Consider the following 18,633-nt stretch of genomic DNA (forward strand, 5'->3'; position numbering starts at 1 on the left):
GGATTCACTGCGTCAAAGGGCCTGCTTCTGTGTTGTGTGACTCTAAGGTATGATACTAAAATACACTTGCGTTCATGTATGGTACTGAAGAGCTGCCATTGTTCCCCATTCCATTGATTTAGTGGGATTCTACAAGTACAAGGGAGGTCAAAATGTGTCCTCTGAGCAGATTTTAATTCCAATGGCCTTGTGGTTTGGAGGTGACTCAGAGACTAAATGCAGTAAAATGACAACATCGCCAATGCACAAGCTTTGGCATTTACCCTGAAAACATTCATCACAAGCACAAAACCCTCTCAGGGGAGGTGGGTATCCAGTTTCAATACGTTTTAACTGAATATGCCTCAGTTTCTCAAGCTTCATGGACCACACCAGTGAATACAAATAGAGCAGCTTGAAGACTTGACAAGAAAGACAGTAATTGATGCAACATTACAGCTGCTATCTTGAGTAATTCTGAGTCACAGAATGCAGTAACAGATGATTAGAAAACTTTGCAGCTAGTTTGGTGAACTTTGCAGTTCAGTTTACAAGCTTTAGAATTGACTACGCAGCTCTCAATGGACACATGTCACAAATGAGTCATACACTGCAACTTTGAAGAGGACCAAGATGCAAGACAACAGGAGCCTTGGGTTTGCCAGCTGGGTTCACAAACCTCCAGCTGCACTGGAGAAAAAGGCTCAGAAGAGAGGTGGAGCTTGCAGGAGACCAGAACACCAGTGTCTGAGTGGATCAAGATCATGTGTCAGGTGGCGGCAGATGTTTGTGGCCAACTGGGCAAGACATACCGCCTGCCGGGTCTGATGGCCATGATCATCAGTGACTGTCAAAGCTTTTCTGTCCTTGATTGTGCATAAAAGGCCTATGTGGACATGGTTATACGACTACAATGGTTTATTCTTCTCCTTCCTATAACGTCTCTTTGATGTGGCCCCTGTGATTCTGGTAGAGATGGAGGCAGACTCTTCAGATTCCTGCTCTGGCTACTGAGGTGCTCTTGGCTGACACCCCTTTGGCTTTAGAACCAATGGGGCCTCACCATGGACTCCACCACCTGTCTCTGTGTTGGGGAAGATTAGGCCATCAGACGTGAGGCAATGTGTGGGCACTGACTGAAGGAAAGCGTGGGAAATGGCAAAAGTAGACACGTATTGATCACAACCTCCACTTCCATGTCCCCTCTCACCATCATCCCGCATTTCCTTGTCAACAATGAGTGGCTCTTTGCTGTGGATCAGTGGGACAATGAACAACCAAGATGAGGCTTCATGGCAAAAAATTCATTCGCACCACAGATTCTGACTGAAGGGTTGTGACACACAATGTCAATGAGTGTTTCAGTCATGGGGCCCAGTGCCATGGATGTTCCACTCTTTCCTTCACTTTACTTTTACAATATCTTTATTAATTCCAGATAGAAAATACAAAGTACATGAAACAAAAGAAAAAACAAAATGTTACAAATTACGTTGTATTGCGTCACACTTGAAATCACAATACCTCATATTGATAAACAGAAATGATAACTAATTAATATTAATAAATTGGAATAATTTTATTAAAATAAAAATCTAAACCCACTACCAAGACCGAAGCTGTTTGGTTAAAAAAAAGACAAAAAAAAGCCTTGAAGACATAATAGTATTAGCCAATATCTGTACATTAAGCACCAAATCAATGGTTTTGAAAGTAGTTCAAAAAAGGTCCCCACAATATTTGAAAGTCCAAATTAGATCCAGAAATTGAACAACGGATCTTCCCTAAATTTAGATATGACATAACATCCCGTAGCCATTGAACATGAGTGGGGGGAGTAACTTCCTTCCATTTAAGCAACACAGCCCTCCTGGCTAAGAGAAATAAAGGCCAATATGTGTAAGTCGGAAGTCTCCAAAATCATATCTTTTTCTCCAACAATCCCAAATAATGCAGTTAAAGGATTTGGCTTAAAATTTATTTTAAAAAGCACAGAAAAAGTTTGAAATACCTCTATCCAGTACTTTTTATGACTTGGACATGACCAAAACATATGAATTAAAGAAGCCTCTCCATTACTGCATTTATCACAATAAGGAGATATATCTGAATAAAAATATGATAACTTGTCCTTGGACAGGTGAGCTCTATGGACCACTTTAAACTGAAGGATGGAGTGACGCGCACATAATGACGCGCACTCTTTCCTTCACATACCACTCCACTGTAGAGCTAGTGAAGTAAACAATAGGGCAAATCCAGGTCCATCGGGTAAAGGGTTGGCCTGGAGTTGGTCTTGAGTTTTGGCTTCAATCATAGGGTTGGGTTGAAGTTTTGGTTGGGGTCAGATCAGGGAGTCGAGGGGAGGGGTTATGAAAAGTGAGGAATAGATCTTGCGGTGGTGAGTGGGGTGGAGGTGGGTGTGGACTCTGTGCTGGAAAATCACTGCTGTGGTTGGGAAGCGGGTATGGGGTTGAATGAGCATTGTTTCTAAAGGAGAAAAGGCAAATAAGGCAAAAGATCTTAGAGGATTCCCAGCCCTGGGCTGGGACCTGCAAGGGAGCTGGTTATTTTGAAAAAACATGACAGATGCATGGTTTAACAGCATGACACTATTTCTTCAGAGATCCTCCAGAGTAGCTTTGCAATTATGCCATTCCATGTGTGTCTGATTTGTAACTGGAAATGCCCGGTCCAATTATCACAGCGATATCACTGCTGAGGGAGTTCACTTTGGAAAAGTTGGCTTTCATGTGTGAGACATGTTTTTAGCGCTATGTATAAGAATTATTAGAGGTAAAGAGCTATTCCAAGTGGTACTTATGATGTACTTGTCCTCACTAAAGCTCTACTGAAAGGCCGTTGACTCATACTGTCAGACTCATTTCCAGCATTCTTTTTTTATTGTGGATTTTCATCATCTGCAGTTGTTTTTGTTATTATCTTCAGCTTTGTGAAGAGACAAACAGTGTTTACACTTCAGTCAATGACTGTTCATTTAACAAGAAATGTTAACTCTGTTTCTCTCTCCAGGAATGCTGCCTGACGTGCTGGGTATTTCCAACATTTTCTGTTTTTATCTCTGATAGTAATCATTTGACTGATTCAGTTAATGCTCTATGCAGTAAGTCATGCTTTCCAAAGACAAAAAAAAACTGCAAATAATTTGCTTTTTCAAATGTCACTGCAAATGTCATGTGTAGTCAAGGGCCATTCCTCGCTATAAATGTGCACTGCCAATACATCCAAGCTACTGCTTAGGAAATATCCTATTCGTTGATATTCCTGAGGTACAATACCCGAATCCACTGCTGTCCCAATGTCTGCCCTCCTGTCGAGTTCATGTGACATGGGAGTCAACTGGTGTAAAACCTATCTTTCTTACTCGACAATGTGAAGTGTGCCTGAGCCTGTGTTTGGTAGGCTTGAATTTTTCAATGGTTCACACTCAAAGTGAAGATTCCTCTCAATAGGAGTTGTTGTTATCAACCTGCTGTACATCCTGTGGGACACAGCAAAGCCCTGTGGGACATTTAGGCCTTGAATTAAAACTGTCAAGGTAAAAATTTTTAAGGTTATTAATCAGTGCCTGTTCCTATATGCAGCGAGACTGGATCATAGTACATTTTATTAGGCCCCTTCTACAGGCGTGTTATCCATGGAGGGCCACCTCTGATTCTCATTCTCTTTCTTTCTCTTCTGCTCTGTAGACAGATGGATAGAGAACACTTGCTGATGATTACTATGAGGTACATACATAACACATAAATGGGAGGTTGAATGTCAGCACTACCTGGAGAGAAAGAGATGTGAGGAAGTAAGTTGTTGGAATTGTATGTTGTATCTGTAGGATGAATCGGTGAAAGGGGAGTAGTTTAAGAAGGGAATTTGAGAAGGCTGGAACAATAACACACACCGGAATATATCTAGAGGCATCACTATGATCATCTTTTCTGAACTAACGAGATTAATAAGTTGCTTTGGCACTGAGCACAGGACCACACACTTGCAGTTCATTTCTGTGGCCACATAGGACTTGGCTCATCTGGATTTCATTTTCTCATTCAATTTTGGAACATTAACCCTGAAGTCCCTTAGTGTTCGACCTCTCCTCTTACAGCAAAGTTGTCATCCTTAGAACCAGTTCAATGAATCTTTGCTGCACTAGCTCTATGGTAAGAATCCTTTCTTAGGTAAGGAGACCAAAATGTACACAATGCTCCAGGAGCAATCTCACCAAAGCCCGAACTAATTGCCATAAGTTTTCCTTACTCCTGCATTCAAATCCTCTTGTAATAATGGACAACATACCATTTGCCCTTTTAATTGCTGCACATCCTACATATTGGCCTCCAGTGTACAAGCACAGTGTCCAGTGAACATCAACACTACCCAATCACTCACACTTTAACAGAGAGTTTGCTTTCTGTTATGTGCATTAAAGTGGATAACTCATTTTTTCCTCATTGTATTCCATCTGCAACATTAACGCCCACTCACATAATTTGTCCATATCCCACTGAAGCCTCCTTACCTCATCCTTCGTATTCACAATTCCATCTTGGAAATCAGAAAACTTGGAAATATGACATTTGGTCCCTTCAGCCAAATTGTTGGTCTAGATTGTGGATAACTGGGGCCTGAGCAGCAATTCCCGCAGAATGTTCACATCTCACAATCTGCCAACCTTTCCATTTTTTTCTTTCTGTTTGATAACCATTTTTCAATCATGTGCTCAATCTTATTGATCAACCTCTTGTGTGGGAACTACTGGATACTTCCTAAAAATCCAATTATACCCCATCCACTGATGCTTTTTCAACTATTCCACTATTCAGATCCTCCAAAAGTTCCAGTGGATTAATCAAATAAGATTTTCCTTTCATTAATTTGCGTGATTCTGTTCAATCTGATCATTCTTTTCAAAGTGTTCTGTTATTACATTCATTATGGATTCCAGCATTTTCCTTATCATTCATGACAAGCTAATAGGTTGTTATCAAGATAACTATAGTTAATATTTGATGAGATATTCCCAATTGTTAGCTCATTCAATGAAATAAATTCACTCTGGATAGGTTATATTGTTATGCACATGTAAAATGAAACTTGCAGCATCCATTGTACATTATCCCTTACTGATGGTTAAAAAAGTGAAGGATGATTACAATTACTGATGATCATTGACACTAGAAATTCTGCAGATGCTGGAATCTGGAGAAACACACACAAAGTGCTGGTAGAACTCAGTAGGTCAGTCAGCATCTATGGAGGGAAATAAACAGTCGACGTTTTGAGTCAAGACCCTTCATTAGGACTGGAAAGGAAGAGGGTAAAAGCCAGAATAAGAAAATAGGGGGAGGGGGAGGAGCACAGGCTGGCAGGTGATAGGTGAGTCCAAGTTAGAGGGAGAAGATACGTGGGTGAAGGAGGGGGGAGATGTTAGAAGCTGATAGGTAGAAGAGGCAAAGGGCTGAAGGAGAAGGAATCCAGTAGAAGAGGGCAGTGGACCATGGAATAAACAGAAGGAGGTGGGGAATAGATGGGCAGGTCATGAGGGCGGGGGAAGGGGAAAGAGAAGGGGTGAGGGGGCCACAGGAATGAGGGAAGACAAGGGGGGGAAGGAGGGAGAATAAAAAGGGGGGAGAAGAGGGCAGGGGTTACTAGAAGTTAGAGAAATTGATGGAAGTTAAGAGGTATTGATTGGGTAGATAGAGGCTTTTCCCCAGGGCTGAAATGGTGGCCACAAGAGGACATAGGTTTAAAGTGCTGGGGAGTAGGTACAGGGGAGATGTCAGGGGTAAGTTTTTTACTCAGAGAGTGGTGAGTGTGTGGAATGGGCTGCTGGCAACGGTGGTGGAGGCGGATACGATAGGGTCTTTTAAGAGACTGTTGGATAGATACATGGAGCTGAGAAAAATAGAGGGCTATGGGTAAGCCTGGTAATTTCTAGGGTACTGACATGTTCGGCACAGCTTTGTGGGCCGAAGGGCCTGAATTGTGCTGTAGTTTTTCTATGTTTCTATGATGTTGAGGCCATCATTGATCACTGATGATCATTGGTAGATTAAAACCTATGTTATTGGACACATCCTGAGGTAGGAATGAGGGTATAAACATTATTCAGCCACATGTATTCTATCCTTAGTAATATAATGAAGCACTAAATAGATAATGCCAAGTAAGAAATATTGAATCTGTTTGGTTAATGATGGTGGTAAGTTCTGAAAGTAATACTTGTACGTGAAATACAATCCACCATGAAATTGTATTTTCTAACAGTATGCGCATTAGAAACAACATTTGAAATTTGAGATATTACTTTAATATGGTGGAATTGTATTAGGGATGTCAAACTCAGGGGTCCAAAGAGTGGAGAATCTCTGGAATTTTCTGCTCCAAAGAGTTGTGCAGGATAGCTCATTAGAAGTATTTAAAGTGGAGGTAGATATATCATTGAAAGATCAGGAAACTGAAAGCTATGGCGGTCTGGCACAGAAGAGGAGTTGAGGTCTGTGGCAGATCAAGCCATGATTATATAGGTTGGTGGAGGATGCTTGAGGAGCACTGTGGCATACTTCTGCTCCGAATTTCTCATGCTCTTTCAAAGCCAAAATCCAAATGTAAATAAATCCGTACAGCAAACACCAACCTGAGAGCTTTCTCATTAATCTCTTATTAAAACAAGTAAGCATAAGCCTGCTCCACCATTCGATATTATGGGTGATCCTGTACATCATCCATTTTGCTGCCCAATTCACCCATCCTCTGAGTGTCCAAAATGTATCATTTGCAGCCTGGAATGTGCTCAATGATTGAGTATTCATTGCCTTCTGAGGTAGAGAGTTCCAAGGATTTATAATCCTCTGCATAACAAAATTTCTCCTCATCGCCATACTAAACGTCGGACCCCATCCCTCTCCCTCTCCCTCTTCCCCTCCCCCCTCCTTTGTAACTCATTTTAGAGTTTCCAGCTAAAGGAAGCTTTCTGGCATCTAACCTGTCTATCATTCCAATATGTTTCAAAGAGATCATTCTCATTCTAAATTCTGGGGAGTATGAACCAGAATTACTTGCCTACTTTTTATTGAATTACACAGTTACCTCAGGGATCAATCTAATGAATCAACGTTGCACTGACTCCAAGGTGTCCTTCCTCAGACATGGAGGCTAAAATTGCATACACTACTGTAATACACAAAATACCTAAATTCATGATAAAAAGCGATGTGTGCAAATCAACTACGCAATGGACTCAAAGAGTCTGCAAGAAGATTTGGTGAGTGGGCAGGTAATGGAGTACAATATCAAAACATGTGAAACTATTCATTCTGCTAGAAAGATCAGAAAACAATACATATTAAACATTGAGAGATTAATAAGTATTGGCGTACAGAGGGATTTTGAGATACAGTAGTAAATGCAATGTTACTCTTTCTTGCAAAAGGGATCAGAATACAAAATTAAGGAGGTTTTGCTGAGCTTTCTAGGGGTTTGGTGAGACTTCACTTACAGTATTTACAACATTTAAGAAGCACTTGAATCACCAAGGCATAGAAGGCTATGGAACAAGTGCAGGTAAATGGGGTTAATATAGATGGGTACTCGATGGTGGACATAGACATGGTGTGATGAAGGGCCTGGTTCTGAGCTGTGTGACTCTTTGACTATGTTTACAAACTAAAGCCTTGGCAGGCAATGGTGGAGGTGGGAGGAATCTGAGGAGTACAAACTAATTAAAACATTGGTCATTTCTATGCAGAAAATGAAAATATGGCACTTTTTAAGCGACCCTATAAAATGTAGAATGGAAGCTAATTACATCCTTCTCCATCTTTGGGGTAAAACCATGTAATATTGAAATCTAAGGAGGGTATTTTTAGATGCTGCGTGACTGCATGAGAAAGATATTTCTAACTTAAACCATGATATCAGGCAACAGCACATTTTGGTAAGCAGCAGTGTCAGAAATTTTATCAAGGGTCGAATTGTGCAGATGTATTGCTTGTGATGAAGTTTGCCCTTTTAGTTTGGACCTGTGGTATTCCATGTGTGGAACTCTGGTCTTGCTGGCCATCTTCTCTGAGGCTTCAGTAATGGATGTTCTGATGAAACATGATAGGGAAAGGCTGATTGTGATGGGTTTCTCAGTGGGTTTTGTGGGGAAGAAAATAACCACTCAGCAGCCCTACCTGAGTGCAAAGCAGGATCTGGACATTAGAAATAACTAACAATATAACATTTAAATATTCAGATATTGTTGCCAAAACCGTAAATTTTGATTGGGATGTGAAAAGCAAATATTTAAAAGCTAGCATGATCTGTACAACTCCTATAAGTTTTCATACCATAACTTTTTAAAGTGTGTCTGGAAACAAAATACATTTAAGCAGGTTTGGATTTTCCTCACTTACAGTTGGGGATGCTAAGTTAACCAGATGAAAGCAGGTTCTACTCACCAAGTACTGATGCACGTTATCCAGTCTGTGTATTAGTTCGGTAGCTTCTTTATCGGCTGCTGTTAGGTCCTGACTTCCAGCAGTCTTTAGATCTCCCTGGTGCCCATTCTGTGGTTTGCTTTTATCGCCTTGTTTGAAAAGTTTGTCAAAAAAGCTTACTTCTTTTTGCTTTGGTTGTTCTGTTTCTTTTTCAGCAGGTTCTGTGACATCAGTAGAGGGCTGCTGTTGCTTTTGAGTAGAACCTCCCTTTTGTGGGGAGGATTGTTGAAGATTCATTTTATCAATGGGTGCTGTGTTCACTGAGAAGGTCTTTTGATTGGTCTGGAGCTTAGCTGTTTCCGATTTTGGCTCTGTAGAAGGGTCATCAGTACGCCCTGGTACAGAGCGAGCAAATGAGAAGGAAAATCTAGATTTCAAACCAGTCTTGGCAGATTTCTCCGGTTCTTTTTCCTCTGCATTAGTGCTGGGGCTCATCTCCATTGTTTTCTGTGATGTGAATGTCTCAAGGTCCTGTTCAATATCTGCTGCTGTGCAAACAAAAATATGAACAAAGATCTTGTAGATAATCTGTCAGCAGATTCTTATTGATATGTCCAGATTAGCTATATCACATGCATTCTTAATTTAAATATGTCCATACATTATTGGCATTAATATGAATTCCTTTCAGATTTAATCCACTGCAATCATAAAGTAAGAAAACTTGAAGTGTTGTTCACATATTAAATTATTTTGTGGGATCATTAGCATGAAACAACACACCAAATAACAACCTGAACATACAAGGAAGCAGGCAGTTAGTACATTAGTTTAACTGCTGAAAATATTAAGAGGTTATTGGTAAAGTTGAGCTGAAGCCTAGAAAGGTTTACCAGAGGTTCAATATGAGCATTTTGCCCATGTTCTCAATAACTCTCTGGAGTCTGGGTTTGTTTTCTTGGACTGAAGGGTAAAGGACATACTTCAAATCAATTAAAGAAAGATAAATTAAAGTTCTGCATTTCTATCAGTGCATTTGGAGTGCATTTGTCTATTGTCATTAATAGGCCTAATGCTTGAAGAAATAATTCGGAATCTGCTACATAACTATTTAGAGAATTGACCACTTCAGGAACAGCCACACACCTCCCAAGAAAGCTTGAGTCCCAGCAAGCTAAAATACAAAGAAATCTGACAGAAAATGGGTAAAAAATTTCTGTGAAAATAATCATAACAATAATCTTCTGATTTCCATCTTATTTAATGTACAGTTCTTAACTCCACTATTTTAACAACAAATTACATTGTAGATTTTGCCCTCAAAATAACAGCGAGGCTAACAACATTCACAATTATTTATGCACACATAATGCGGCACCTACAAACAGATGTATGCTTAAATTTGGATCTTGAAAAGAGCCACTTTGCTGTTAGCTTTGTAGAAATTGCATCCTGATGTCTGCTTCATCACTGAGGTGCAGCAGCTGACATGAAGTTCCTGAATTTATATGGAAGATGCGAATTTACCACACCATTGAAAGTTCTGTCCATTTCAATCTATGCAGATCTTCAATGACACAAATGGTTTCCATTTCTATCCATCAACCTTCCTGGCACTGAAAATTAATTTTTGCAAGTTTAGAGTCTACTTATTTGGGTTATATTTGTTTCACATTTAAAAAATTTTTTTTTTTCTTTTAATCCAATTTTCTTCTCTCCTCTTTCTGTCCTTGAGTTGATTTTGAATTTGCTCATTCTATCTCTCACTTGCTTCTCAGTCTTTGGACTGATAATCTCGCAGTCCTTCAATTTAATTGATCAAAGACCTACATTGTTTACTGTTATTCAGATACTAAGTGCCGTGTTTTTTGCTGAACCATCATCAGCTTGCACTTTTAACAATTTGCTACTCAAAAAAGTGCAAATTCTTCATTGTTCAAGGATAAGTCCAACTGATGGGAATGAAGACATTGTCCATCTGTATTTTTAGAAAACTTTATATACATTGTACATATGCACAACAAGGTAGTCTTCTTGAATTACTGGTAATTTGTCACACAAGATTGTGAATTAGCTGAATGTCAGTAGACAGAAAATGGTTGTCAATAGACTTGGGTTCATAAGAACTTAAGAGCATAAGAAATAGGAGCAGGAGTAGGCCATCTGGCCAGTCGAGCCTGCTCGGCCATTCAATAAAATCATGGCTGATCTGGCTGTGGACTCAGATCCACCTGTCCTGCCTTTTCCCCATAACCCTTAATTCCCCTTCAATGCAAAAATCTGCCTGTGTCTTAAATATATCTAATGAGGTAGCCTCTACTGCTTCCCTGAGCAGAGAATTCCACAGATTCACTACTCTCTGGGAAAAGCAGTTTCTCTTAATCTCTGTCCTAAATCTATTCCCCTGAATCTTGAGACTATGTCCCCTAGTTCTAGTCTCACCTACCAGTGAAACAACCTTCCTGCCTTTATCTTATCTATCCCTTTCATAATTTTATATGTTCCTATAAGATCCTCTCTCATTCTTCTGAATTCCAGCAAGTATGGTCCCAGGTGACTTAGTCTCTCCTCATATGCTAATCCTCCCATCTCTGGAATCAACCTGGTGAACCTCCTCTGCACCACCTCCAAAGCCAGTATATCCTTCCTCAAGTAAGGAGACCAGAACTGCATGCAGTCCTCCAGGTGCGGCCTCACCAGTACCCTGTATACTTGCAGCATAACCTCCCTGCTCTTAACTTCAATCCCTCTAGCAATGAGGTCAACATTCCATTTGCCTTCTTGATAACCTGTTGCACCTGCAAACCAACCTTTCGCGATTCACGCACAGTCACTCCCAAGTCCATCTGCACAACAGCATGCTGCAATCTTTCACCATTTAAATAATAATTTGATCTTCTATTTTTCCTTCCAAAGTGGATGACCTCACATTTACTAACATTGTACTCCATCAGCCAGACCTTGCCCACTCACTTAACCCATCTATATCTCTCTGCAGACTCTCCGCATCCTCTGCACAATTTGCTTTTCCACTCAATTTAGTGTCATCAGCAAACTTAGATACACTATACTTGGACCCCTCTTCCAAATTGTTAATATATATCGTGAACAGTTGTGGGCCCAGCACCGACCCCTATTACACCCTGTTCACCACTGATTGCCAACCAGAGAAACGCCCATTTATCTCAACTCTCTGCCTTCTATTGGTTAACACATCCTCTATCCATGCTAATACCTTACCCCCAACTCCATGCATCCTTATCTTATGGATGTCCTTTATGCGGCACCTTATCGAATACCTTCTAGAAATCCGAGTATACAACATCCACCTGTTCCCCTCTATCCATTGCACTCATTATATCCTCAAAGAACTCCAGTAAGTTTGTCAAACAGGATCTGCTCTTCCTGAATCCACGCTGTGTCTGCCTGATGGAACCATTTCTATCCAGATGTCTCGTTATTTCTTCCTTAATGATAGCTTCAAGCATTTTTTCGACTACAGACATTAAGCTAACTGGCCTATAGTTACCTACCTTGTGCCTACATCTTTTTTTAAACAGTGGCATGACATTTGTTGTCTTCCAATCTGCTGGGACTTGCCCAGAGTCCAGAGAATTTTGGTAAATTATCACAAACATCTCTACTATAACTTCCGCCATTTCTTTCAGTAACTTGGGATGCATCCCATCAGGACCAGGGGACTTGTCTATCTTTAGGCCCACTAGTTTGCTCATCACTACCTCTTTAGTGACAGCGATTGTATCGAGGTCCTCACCTCCCGTCGCATCCATAACATTTCCCTTTGGCATGTTAGACATGTCCTCCACCGTGAAAACTGACACAAAATAGTCGTTCACGGCCTCGGCCATTTCCACATTACCCAATATTAATTCCCCCTTCTCATCTTCCAACGGACCTACGTTCACTTTCACCACCCTTTTCCGCTTTATATAATTATAAAAACTTTTACTATCTGTTTTTATATTTTGTGTTAGTGTACTTTTATAATCTATCTTCCCTTATTGCTTGCTTAGTGTAGACTAAGCATCATTCAATTGTAGACTAATCATCAGTGGTAACACATGGGTTAGGACCTTAAATATTTACCACTTTTATTAACTACATAGCTGTAGGAATTGAGGAAAAAGTCTCTGAGTTTGCAAATACCAATGTTTCTTTAAAAGTGGGGGAAGTAGATGATGTTGAACCAAAACAAGCGGCTGTAGTATAATGGGATTCAAATGCCCATCATAAATATACACTAAAGAGAAAAGAACTTAAGTCAGTAAAGAAAGAAAATGATCTGAAATGAATTTGAATTTGAATTTGAAAACTTGCATCTGCAGGAGACCCTCCATGTGCACACTGAGGACAGTAGGAGAGAGTCACGGAGATCACTGCCAGGAATCAAGACCCCGGATGCAGTGCCTCAGGAAATTCAATGATCTTGCAGAAACAATCAAGATCATTCAGTGCATCATTGTGCTAGATCCTAACAAGCGCATTTACAGGCTTAACTATCTACTCAAACCACATCCCATCACTCACCTATCAACAATCTCTTATCAGTCTGAGATCAAACCCAACATATCTATGCATCATCATACCCTCACATTTAGTACTACTGAAAAGCCCACATCCATGTCTTACAGCTCATACGCACCACCAGATACTCAACCATGGCAGCCTCATCACTTGGTGGTCACTCTTCTAGAAGGTGGCACAAGGAGCTTGATACTGGGAGACATAGAACACAGACATAGAACAGTACAGCATAGGAATGGGCACTTTGGTCTAGGAGGCTGTGCCGACCATAAACTGCACATCTGCCTGCACATGATCTGTATCCCTCAGATCCCTGCCTGTTCATGGGTCTGTCTGAACACCTCTTAAATGCTTCAGCACTTCCTCTGGCAGCATGTTCCAGGCACCTACCGCTTTCTGTATGTGGAGGACATGCCCAGCTTGATTTGTTGGGCATGTCCTTCTGCTCTGCTTTTCGCATCTCCTACCTTTTGTAAATGTTCTCACTCTCTAACTGATCCCACTTACTTATTAACCAGATAACCTTGTTTACAGCTTAGTCCCATGGTCACCCTCCCACACCCTCTGTGCAGCTTAACAAACATCTTTGGTGTCCAGTTCTGATGGAGGGTCTTTGACCTGAGACGTTGACCGTTTCTCTTCCCACAGGTGAGCCCTTACCTGCTGAGTATTTCCAGCATTTTCTGTTTTTATTTCAGCAAACTGATAATAAGCTTGTGATTTAGAAACCTGTTCCACAGCTTCATAGCGAGCAGAACCACCTCCAGGCATCTAACTTGGATCTATTCTTTATAGTGTTATATAAACTTGAAAAGAGCCCCGGCCCTCCCTAACTGTAGTGTCTATTGGCTCCACTGTGTTACTGCTTGCATAAGCAAGTCAACAGAAGCAAAGCTATAAATAGAACATCCATCATTAAAGTTGACAACTCTTAACTAAACAGCTCTTGCATCCAAATGACTAGTCTACTCCCATGATCACTAGTACGTGCTCGGTCATCCATAACTGTGATAGGCAACCGGGTCCATCCATCTCTCAGAGCCGACTGAGTACAAGGGCATTCTGTTATGTAGAGAGCTGAGGGGTCAGATAAACTTTGTAACCGGCATATATGGTGCAGCCCCATTCATTTGAATTGGGCCGCCAACCTTCACTAAAGTGGAAAATGCAGGCAAGTCATTTGATACAATTAGTTTTAATGAAAATTATTTTTTAAATTAATTTACACAGTTGAATATGAATGTAAATGCACACGATATTTGTTTTATTGATATTTTAATTTTTAAAATGATTTAAATATACTTTGAGAGTTTCTAAAATATCCTGGTGGTCATAGATACTTATAAACAGTAAAAGTCCTGCTCATCAGACCAGGCTGTGGGTGGGGCCTTAGCTTTCTCTGTTTCCAGTCTGCACACCATTCAAGAATAATTCTGCCTTTTTGATCAGCCATGATCTTCCATGAAAATTATGTGCACCAGTGGGCATCCCGGAAGAGGCAAACACGAAGCATGGGCTAAGTCTGGTGTGATCCAGACCATTGTTTTGAAATCTACATTCAAGGCATTTCTTAATTTTCTGAGTTTTATGGAAAACAGCTTTAGTTTCTGCAATCTCTCTGAGCAAACGAAGACAAGGTATCTCAATATAATTCTTGTAATTCTGCACGACAGTACTTCCAAGGCAGGTCTACCTCTCCTAATATGTTAAATGAGGAACAAATAAGAGTTTGCACAAGAACAAAGAGGTATTTTTATTATACTTCAAGTTGCCCCATAAATATGCCCGTATCCTATAATAGCTATTGCTTTCAGGCAATGGGCATACACCAATTGGTCTTCTATATACCTTAGCCTTATTAATTTGAACTTCTCCATCATTTCTCCTCTCTTCACCTCTCCAACAAAATGGCTCTTTGACCTTTGAGTATTTTCTCCTCTTTTTGCATCTTTCCCATTCTGGCCTCTGTGGCAGCATTGGAAACTTGTGATACCTTCTCTCTCCCATTCTTTTGACAATCACAATTAGCACCCCAATCACTCCCACAACTTCTTGCAACCACAAAGTACCTCCTCATTGAGAAGGGCAGCTTAGCTTTAAATAGATTACCATTAACTAGCTCTTCATGAAATTGGACCTGCTGCTGAGGTGATAAGCCACTCACTATTTTAATTACACTATATATGTACACAATCCGTGTCAGTACAAATGAATGCATGTTATCTGCACATAGTCATCCTCGCACCTGGTTTTTGGAGCCTTTCAATTTAGCCCCATTAGTATCGCTACTAAACCTTCCTGAGCTCATTGCTACGATTTTTAACCACTACCTTGCCAGGCTTTTACTATTAAAGTTTTTATATTTACTTTTATTAACTTTCTTGATCTCCCTAAGATTTTCTGATCTCCCTTTTTGTAATTTCATATATCTTTATATTTGACCTGGGTTTCTAGTCTAATTATCTGTGCTAATTTCTTTACTAGCTTCAAAGTTGATCCATTTTATTTATTCATCCAGCCTCTGTTACACTTTTTTTTGAAACACTACTGGAATATAGTTTATTTGTATCTGTTAAATTGTCTGTATATATCATTGCTGACCTGAAGTTCTGTGGATCATTTTTTTCCCTCCATTTAATCCAAAGTTCATTTTCAGTCTGCTTGAAAATTCTTCATTTCAATCAACTGTTCTTATCCTCGGGGTTTCTTTGCTCTTCCGTCATCTGATACAGACCTTGATTACCCAGCAGTTGCTGATTTCCTAAATTGGAGAGCATGGTTACTGCTATGGAAGCAGGTGCTTCCTCCTCATATCTGATAAAGAAGCAACATGAACCCATCTTTCACTTTTAGACACTCACCTATCTATCTGACATCTGCAGGATTTTTTTTATCCACTCAATTTACCAAAGTAAAACAACACTATGGTACATTTTATTGTGGCTTATAGGATGGAAAGGGAATTTCTACCAGAATCACTCCCTTGGAGCAGATTCACCAGGATGTTGCCTGGATTGGAGGACATTGGTTATGGGGAGAGATTGGATCGGCTGGGCTTGTTTTCCCTGGAGCAGGTAAAGAAGATTATGACAGGCTTAGATAGAGTAGGTAGTCAAAATTTGTTTCCCATGGCAGGGCTATCACAAACAAGAGGACATAGGTTTAAGGTGAGAGAGAGGAGTTTTAAAGGGGATCTGAAGGGTAAATTTTTAATATGGAGAGTGGTTGATATCTGGAACACAATCCTAGAGGAGGTGCTGGAGTCAGATATAATAACTATGTTCAAAAGACATTTTGGCATGCACTTAAATAGTCAAAGCATAGAAGGGTACAGACCTTACGTTCCCTCCAATCAGCATTAGGTTCTCTCCAAACACCCTACACCATGCACACTTTCTTACTTAGATTATCTTAAATCTAGTTTGCAATTTCACATTGACTGTCCTGGTAGTAATGTCTTCCCTACTAACTCAATGTAGCTGCACTGTGTAATGAATTGATCTGTACGAACGGTATGCAAGACAAGTTTTTCACTGTACCTTGGTAGAAATGACAATAATAAACCAATATCAATACCGATACCCAGAGGCTGGTGAATCTTTGAAATTCAGTAGTCAAGAGGGTCTGTGGAGGCTTACTCACTGAGTGCACTCAAGCCAGACATCAATAGAATTTTTGGATATTAAGGAATTTGAAGGGTATGGGGCTAGTGCAGGAAAATGGGATTGAGGTAAATGATCGGCCATGATCTTACTGGGTCATGAATGAGTGGGGGGGGGGGGGGGGACAGAAACATCCGATAAACAGATGGGCCTATACTGTGTGGAGTTTAAGAGAATGAGAGATGATCTCACTGAAATATATAAAATGCTTTACAAGGTAGATAGAAGGATGATATTTCCCTGACTGGGTGTCTGGAACCAGGGGTTATATGGGTATTCTGTACAAAAAAAAACTAAGGTTGCATATTGCAGATTTACAAGAATTGTAGCTAGCTAGTTTGAAGGACCATTGGGTCTGAGTCTGAGACATTGAAGCTTGCTGTGTTCATGGTTAGCTCATCCAATAGCAAGGGGACTTCTGCCACTCAATCATGGAGCACAACTGAAGTCATGGCAAAGGCCAGGTGCACCCACATCCAGAACAACATTTTTTCTGTAACTGTCAGCATTAGTAGGCTTCTAGTCTTCAACAAGTACGTCATACATGAACTGCAATTTTGCACTGTGGGCTGAAAAGCCTTTTTCCTGCACTGTACTGTTCCAAGGATTTGAGCAGCTCCAGTGCATGGGCCACATTAACTGCACACCCTGCACCAGGCTCCTTAAGCAGACACTCTACTATGAGCTCTGTCACAGCCAGAGATATCCAGGAGGACAAGGAATATGCTCTAATGCCACTTGAAAGCTCATTTTGAAAAAAAAAACATTCGCACCTCCTTGTTACAATTCCTGGCCCATGACCGATTCAATGGAGGAGAAGTATCTGGGTGAGCACTGAGAACCTTGAATCTTTATGGCAGGTTTACACAGAGGCCATTTGTAAACAGTGTAAGGAATGTACAACTTTCCAAATTATCCACGCACCTACCACAACAAACACCACCTGCCTCATGTGTGGCAGAGTCTGTGAATCCCACACTGGCCTCGTCAGCCACCTCAGAATCCAGAAATGGAAGTCCAGCAAGGACTTCCAAAGAAGAAGGAGAAGGCCATAGCCCAGAATTCCCTTACCACACAAAAAGCTGAGCTCTGGAAATGTCAGGTCTTGCTTTCAGAATCTCCAGTACAGCAATGATGATAATTTGCATATATGTTCTGAACAATGTACATGCAGTAAAATACAAGTTTTGTCTTATACTTAACTATATGACTGAATAAATCTGATGTGGAATAACAGCAACCTATCATACCCCGAGTGGGTCCATTTGCAGTGCTACAAAGACAGACCAAGAAATCATTTCTTAACATCATTAAGCTATTTTATATCAATCAGCAAATGAACATTTAAAATGACAGTCACCAGTTGATTCAATACTTGTAGTACAATTTGTCTTTCTGTCATAATGATCCAACTACATTTCCTCACCTTGCTTGACATAAGCTAAATAACTTCTACATTATTACTTACTGAGTATGATAAATACCTGCCTGAACAACTCAGTACTTAAATAAACCAGACTGTCAGTGTCTATCTCTTTCTAATTTTTATCTGCATCCCTGACAGGGCGGACTATGTTTTTGCTTCAAAGACATTGTTGGAAGTGTCAAGCTAATAAATTGCTCTTCTTCTGTCATTTGGAAACAATGTCAAAGCCTAGCTTAAACAAAAACAGAAAATACTAAAACTATTCAACAGATCTAGCAGGAACTGTGGAGGGAGAAATATCATCAACACTTTAGGTCAGAACCGGAAATGTAGGAAAACAAGCATGTCTTAAGTTGCAGGGAGAGAGGAAAGGATGGGGAATGTATGAATAGGATGGGGAAGACAGTTCCCAGGAAACAATTACTTTTGGTGCAGGCAATTGAAGAGAAAACAGAAGCGAAGGAACATGCAAGAATTGTGAGGTGCAGATTACAGCCATTGCTGAAAATTTAAAGTAAAAGAGAATACTGGAAACAGCCAGCTAATCAGGCAGCATCTGTGGAGAGAGATACCAATTGAACAT

General features: G+C 40.4%; 1 protein-coding gene across 7 annotated transcripts in view; it reads right to left on the minus strand.

The window, feature by feature from the left end:
* Positions 1 to 18,633, minus strand: part of LOC127579062 (breast carcinoma-amplified sequence 1-like) — a 97,868-nt gene that overhangs the window by 41,117 nt on the left and 38,118 nt on the right. For 5 of the 7 annotated variants that reach the window (XM_052031697.1, XM_052031693.1, XM_052031692.1 and 2 more), the window contains one exon: positions 8,439 to 8,965. In XM_052031697.1, the coding sequence (XP_051887657.1) occupies positions 8,439 to 8,965 (527 nt within the window). The remainder of the gene's footprint in view (positions 1 to 8,438; positions 8,966 to 18,633) is intronic. The other 2 variants (XM_052031694.1, XM_052031696.1) reach the window with 1 other exon arrangement.

This window comes from Pristis pectinata, chromosome 16 (assembly GCF_009764475.1).
Source record: "Pristis pectinata isolate sPriPec2 chromosome 16, sPriPec2.1.pri, whole genome shotgun sequence".
In the NCBI taxonomy this organism is placed as follows: Eukaryota; Metazoa; Chordata; class Chondrichthyes; order Rhinopristiformes; family Pristidae; genus Pristis; species Pristis pectinata.